The 6,679-nt window shown below is 38.0% G+C and overlaps 1 protein-coding gene across 1 annotated transcript in view; it reads right to left on the reverse strand.

Annotated features, from left to right (window-relative positions):
- Nucleotides 1-2,935: 2,935 nt before the first annotated feature.
- ANKRD13C (ankyrin repeat domain 13C) overlaps nucleotides 2,936-6,679 on the reverse strand; it is a 26,567-nt gene continuing 22,823 nt past the window's right edge. Inside the window, exon 12 of the mRNA XM_042463531.1 lies at nucleotides 2,936-5,496. Coding sequence (XP_042319465.1) covers nucleotides 5,366-5,496 — 131 coding nt within the window. The 3' untranslated portion in view covers nucleotides 2,936-5,365. The remainder of the gene's footprint in view (nucleotides 5,497-6,679) is intronic.

Raw genomic sequence — 6,679 nt, forward strand, 5'->3', positions numbered from 1 at the left:
GTTATAAATACAATAAATAACCAAGGCAAAAACAATACACTGTACACAGTTCTGACATTCAATGCAGTGTTCAGATCAACAGCATTGCAAGAGATGTCAGTGGTAAAAAGACTGGCTCATAGCCCAAAGGATAGGGGGAGCAAAGGCATGTATCTATGGTGTACAGATGGCACTGCTAAAGTTCATGTAAAACATGTTGCATCTTAGTATTAGCATGCTGCTCTGATAGAGAGTATAAAATAGCATGTATGGGAGTGAGTATGGGCACAGTGGTCCCTAGGACGACATATACATGATGCACAGCTGACTTCACTGCATTTAAAGGGGCTCACCACTTAAAGAAACTGAAAGCAACAAAAATGCACTGAAAATTGAGGATTTTATTGAAAAACTGACCAATAAAATGTCCTTGTGAAAGTGGTACACTGTAACAGCCTTTTTGTACTTACTCTTCCTCTAATATGGAGAAAGTGTCCACACATGTTAGAGTAATAAATCTGAAAATGTTCATACGTTCAGCAAATAGCATCTTTTGGTCTTTTATTCTAAGTGGTACAACCAAAACCCTATTAGTGACGGTGAGTTTAGATTAGACAAAGAACACAGACAAAGAAATACACAAAAATGACATTTAGTTTCCACAATTATAAACTGTCAAAGAAAAACTGCAGCATTATAGGAAGTTTGTTAATAAGGTTTAAATAATGTAATTATTTTTAATGGATCAAAAGCAATAAGTATATATTTAAAAATTGACTTTTGGAATATATTATGTTCAACATAAAGTGGGTTTCCAGCACAGATTTATATTCACAGGTGTACTTTCTGATACAAATTGCCAGTTATCCTTGAATTGCAAACTCTAAAACTTAAAGTGACTGAAAAACTAGCTGCTTGGAAAAATTATTATTCCCTTTGCAATTATTTGGAAGACCAGTAAGTTTGGTTAAGGAAGAGTTCTGGAAAATCTTTTAAAAGGTTCCATGTATCTGATTACCAAAAACACTTTCCTAGATTTTAAGAAATACCTCACTGAAATTCCATATAAACTGTCCAAAATACCTGGAATATTAATTCAATAACATTCTGCTTCCCAAAGATATTATCTTCCAACCATGATCTAGAAGCATGGAAGAGGCACTTCATCCTAACCTGGCCTCGTATGCTTTTAGTGTTTGGTATTTTACATATTTTTACAAGTACACTTCTTCATAATCCAATCCCAACAATTCTATTTCCAAAATGCTTGAAAATGATTCAGAAATTTTCCACGAAATAGGAAGTCTTTCATGCCAACTAGTAGGGATGCCCTCAAAAAACAAAACAAAAAAAACAACAACAAACAAACAAAACAGTCCCAGCAACTCAAGGCAATGTGTTCACAGCTGCAAGTGGAAAATGCTGAATTACGAGAGAGGGAGACCTACCACCTTAACACAATAGCCTGTCTGCAAGAAGTGTTACTATATTATCAAAGAACGGCTGAGACTGAGTCATTTCATCAACAGAATTTGGAACATCAATATTATGACAAAACCAAGAAACATAACAGAATTCATAATGAATGTGTGTGGTCATGAATAAAGAAGGTTGTGCTGTGGAGGCTTGGAAAAGTCAAGTAGTTTGCTAGAATTCTCTTAAAATATACTGTATTTTCTGGCGTATAATACTTATACTCCAGGTGTCGACTTATAGGGCAGGTGCTGAAACCTCCAACCAGACTGGAGAATCTGCGGTTGCCGCATATGGTGGGGAGAGCTCAAAAACAGCCACAGCCGCATCCCCGCCATATACGGTGACCGTATGAAAACAGTAAGGACAGCACTGTACAAGTACGGTAGAAGAAAATCCACTCACCAGGATTCAGGGAAAGAAGTGACTTAACACAGTCCCGATGACTAGGTGAGGGGGCACCTCACCAGGAAGGTGTAAGTGAAGGGCAGAGCAAGTTGCAGGCATCTGAGATGCCTGGTGTATGGAAAAAAGATCCGTGTTTGTGCTACCACTCTGATAGCCTTGGAGACAGGGAGGGTTGGGCAATCAGGGAGAGCTAACAGTCCAAACAGGCTTTGTATACAACAAGTTTTCCTGCTATGTATCTGCATGTCATAAGCATTTGAATTAAAATTACCATATTGAAATCAAAATCTGATGGTTTTTTTTAATTATTTTAAATTATTTGGTGTGCATTGGAAAAGAGGTAGTCTTATATGGCGAGTATATCCCAAACTCTATATTTTAACTGGAAAAGTTGGGGTCGTCTTATATGCCGGAAAATACAGTCCATGATTTTCCACTTTGGAAAAAAAAAAAAGGGGGGGGGGGGTTGAAATGGAATAACACTCAACAGGAGTTACCAAATTGTGACTTGGCTATGTAAGAATGTGAGTAGCCAAACCTAAAGGAGCCACAATGGGTGATCTGAAGTGCTTAACTATTGAATACTAAACCATCTTGCTTTGTTTATGTCTCTAACCAAGCATCTAACACCTCACATGTAACAATTCCTAATCCTGCTGTAAATAGGGCAATATACTCATGGAGCTCCCTTTAAAGGAATGCATCTCCCATATATCTGAAAAGAGGTTCCAAGTACCAGAAGGCGACTTTTGCATGAGGCGGATCAGTTTCCCAAATTCGAAAACTAGAGGTTTCATGCATGGCTAACCAAATGGATTGTGGTCACAAGCATTGCAACGGGCATTAGAAATCCATTACTGGAAACAAATAAAAGTGTATGTTTTATGTATCTACACATTTTAAAACAGGATGAGAAAAAGGGTAATTTTAAAATCTACCAATATTGATACACTGGAGAGAAGGGTCTAAACAGGCTAAAATGTCTGAGGGCTCTTTTGTCCTTATGGATAATGGTGTTACACCTTTTATATTTTGGCCATCAAGTATAAATTAAAGCTCTTTCCTCAAACAAAACTTATGAGGCAAAGATTGTGACTTTATGAAATATGACAATAATTCCACTGGCTTGGATTCCAGACTGATCTTTCAACAGACTTGCTGAAATAAATGAGACTAAACTAAAATGGTCCTGCCCTAAACCAACATGAAATGAACCCCTTTGCAATGTGCTAGTGTGACACTTCTTGGGACAATATTTTTATTTTTAGACCTCTCTAACAACTTTGGCATTATTTACCCAATAATAAAGAGGCGCTGACCAATTGCATATTTCTATAGAATTATGGCCATCACCTAATCAAGCCCATTTGTTATGAGAACAGGATTATATATTTATATAAAGCATCTCCTTGTTTTATATCTACTGGACTGATAACAAAGGGCAAGGCTGGATGTTAAAAGAGCAGGCCTCCATTCACACAACAGGTTGTTGTCTTCTCCTCCCATTCCAGCAGCCTCCTCTCCTAAATCTGCTCCAGAGGGTTCCCCCAAGCCTCAGGAGCAAACCGACAGAAGCTGTTAACTGGGTACAACCTATAGTATCAGACATTTGCATGCCCAATGTCTCCTCTATTGATCATCTCACAAGAAGAAACAGAGTATGATTTTATTTTTTTTAAAAATGACAAACTGCCTCTCCATTTTAATGTTCATTATCTATTTACAAGGGTAGGCTGCACCTCTCATAATGGATACTGGTAGTGAGATGGTACTTTCCAAAGCATGGCACCTACAACAATACACACAAAGCCAACAGAGGCTGTGTTCAAACACAGTGCTGTCAGTCTTCATTCTCAACGTCAGTTAAGGTTGGGACTTTGAACAGGTTTACAATATTTCTGGAATTGAGCCCATCACCTCCCACTGTTGTAGGTCACAAGGCTCCAGTCTTCTGGAGCTACCTCTTTGCACATGATTCGAGCACAAAGCTACAGTACTTGAGACTATCCTTGCACCTTTTTCCTGACAGAGCTTATGTGGGTCATTAGTCCGGTTTTATTGCGCGCTAACTCACCCCACCTCATTTCACATTCCAAATTATCACGAGCACTGGGCTGTACTACCCAGCACCATGTTTTTCTTCAAGTCTGAAAGCGACTTGAGCAGTTTTGAGAAAAGAAGATTGACTAGACTGCACAAAGAATATACTTCTGAAAATATTTACATTATTATACATTTACACACCACTGGAAGCTAAACCTCTGGATATAAATGAACATAAGTACTGACAGTTTGGGACACATTCTTTCCAGTAAAGCAAAAAGGCTAGGTTATCTTCAAGTTTCATACACTGGAATCATGTGAAGATCCTCATTTAAAAAAATTCATCTGAAGAAAAACAAACAGCCTTTCTCTAATTACCCACACTGGAAAAAACCCTCATACTTATACTTCTGATTTATTTTATTCATTGCAAGCCCTATTCATTTCTCCCAGTTTTTCACTTAAGAAAAGCTTAAGCTCTGAGATTGTTTGTAAGGTAACTGCATATATTCAATATATTTCCAAATGTTGCTGTAACAATGCAAGGTTTGTGTGTTTGATGGGCAGCTTTTGTGGATCGGCTAAGCCCAAAGTAAAACGTCAGCAATTCAACTTGTAGGCTAATAAAATCTCCAAGCATGCTCTCCAACACACACAGCAAGGACATTTCCAACCAGTTTGAAAACATATCTGCAGATTTCATGAGAAGATTAATAAACAACTTTCAGTGGAGAAACTGACAGTATGGGAAAAATATGAATAGCACCACAATGAATTGCACTAAGGTGCTAAGAGGAGGTACCTTATTCCCTGCAGAGTGAATGCTCTAGTTCTGAAACGTATTGCAATAAGTAAATGCAACTGTTTAAATGGTTACCATTTGGTTCATTCATCTACAGAAAATTAATTCTTTCTACTATATGTTCAACTGATGTTCAGTTCACAAAATATTACAGAATTTACAATTTATGAAAACAAAGCTTGGAGGAACATTATGAGGGCATCTTGAGGAAGATGGATGTTTTAAAGGGCAAATAGAAGGTAAGACATTTTAGTTTTTTATGCTAATGGTCCAAGAGTGGGTTTTTTTATTACCAATATATATATATATATATATATATATGGGGGAAAAACAATGACAGTCTTTATAGCTGTTATGTAAGTATCTGTGGGGAGGTGGGGGGATTCACCGAATTGCCAGGCTACAATGCTTGCAGGTCTGGATGTACAGTATAAATGTTTGTGATTCATCAGGAGACTTGCCCTCATTTAGACACTAGATGGATGCTTGCTATATGGTACAACTGATTGAGATTCACTCTGTGTTCCCTTTCTGAATTCATTTAAACAAGTGTTATCCCTTCCAATTCACCCACTTTACAACACGTCAGTGGGCTTTCTGCATCCTGTTTTTCTCTCTGTGGCATGCTGGTGTTCTTTTACTGATAACTTTCCAGTTATGTTAGAGATCAGGAAAGCGGCTAGGGTCCTCCTTGTAGTCATCGGGAATTGTGAAGATTGATTCATCAAACTCATCATAGCGAAACTCCTGAAAAGTCACAGTGGCCGTGATGGTTGGAAACACAGGTATATCTAGAAAGAACAAAACAAAAACACGGTTGCATTAAATACAAAAACGCACAGTAATGAGCATTTTTGTTTTTAGAAAAAGACTACATCTGGCTCACTTGTTCCATCTCCATTTTATCCTTCTGGACTAACTGGTCCGAGTAGGATAGGGAAGGCAAATTTTTGATGTCTGCAGTCTTTTTGAGTTGGTCCAGAAGGTGATACTCTTGTTCTACTCCATGGACACTGGCCTTTAAGAGTTTTGCCTGTCCCCAATATGTTTCTCTCTTATCTACATCTACAAGAAGAGGTTAATTGGAGATTTAAGACTAAAATCACCCTAGTTACCTCCAGGTGCATGGATCAATCAGTTTGGGCACTGATCAGGGGATACAGATGATAAATCCAAGTAATATGGAAGTATTGCTCATTGCAAGATCTGATGATATGGATGAGGGCTGCAATGAACTGTGGATAGGCTGTTGTTGCTGTTGTGTGACTTCAAGTAGTTTCTGACTTATGGTGACCCTAACACAGTTTCCTATCATGGAGTTTTCTTTGCAGAGAACCAAGATTGTTCAGAGGAGGTTTGCCATTGCCTTCCCCTGAGGCTGAGAGCATGTAACTTGCCCAACTCAGTCGGTTTACATGGTCAAGCTGGGAACAAAACCCTGGTCTCCAGAATCACAGTCCAACACTCAAACCACTATGCCACAGCCAAGCAATTTGGGGTACACCTCTATTCAGATACCAATGGAGGCAGAAGTTGGGAATGACCAGGATCCAGAGGCTGAGGGGGAGTGACTGCTCAGAGAATGACAGATGATGAGCCATCAGCAAATAAGTCTAGTGTCAGCACAGATATGCTGTGGCCCATCAGCTGCTGATGGGCCATAATTATTTTACCAGTCATATTCAGGCTAATTTTTTTTTAAAAAAAATCTACACCAAAATGATATTTATTCCTATATTCAGAATAAGGGCAAGAGCAAATTCCATGCAAATTCATAATGGTGGTTTGATTTAAGTTAGTTTAAAGTTAGAAATTACACATTTGGGGAGTATTCTTTTCTTTAAAAAATCAGGATTGCAAATGTTTCCCATAAAACTACATACCTTATTTGGCATGCTATGTAGCCCTGGAGGCACAGTGGTTAAATAATAATAATAATAATAATAATAATAATAATAATAATAATAATAATAA

The sequence above is a fragment of the Sceloporus undulatus genome, chromosome 4, assembly GCF_019175285.1.
Source record: "Sceloporus undulatus isolate JIND9_A2432 ecotype Alabama chromosome 4, SceUnd_v1.1, whole genome shotgun sequence".
NCBI lineage: Eukaryota > Metazoa > Chordata > Lepidosauria > Squamata > Phrynosomatidae > Sceloporus > Sceloporus undulatus.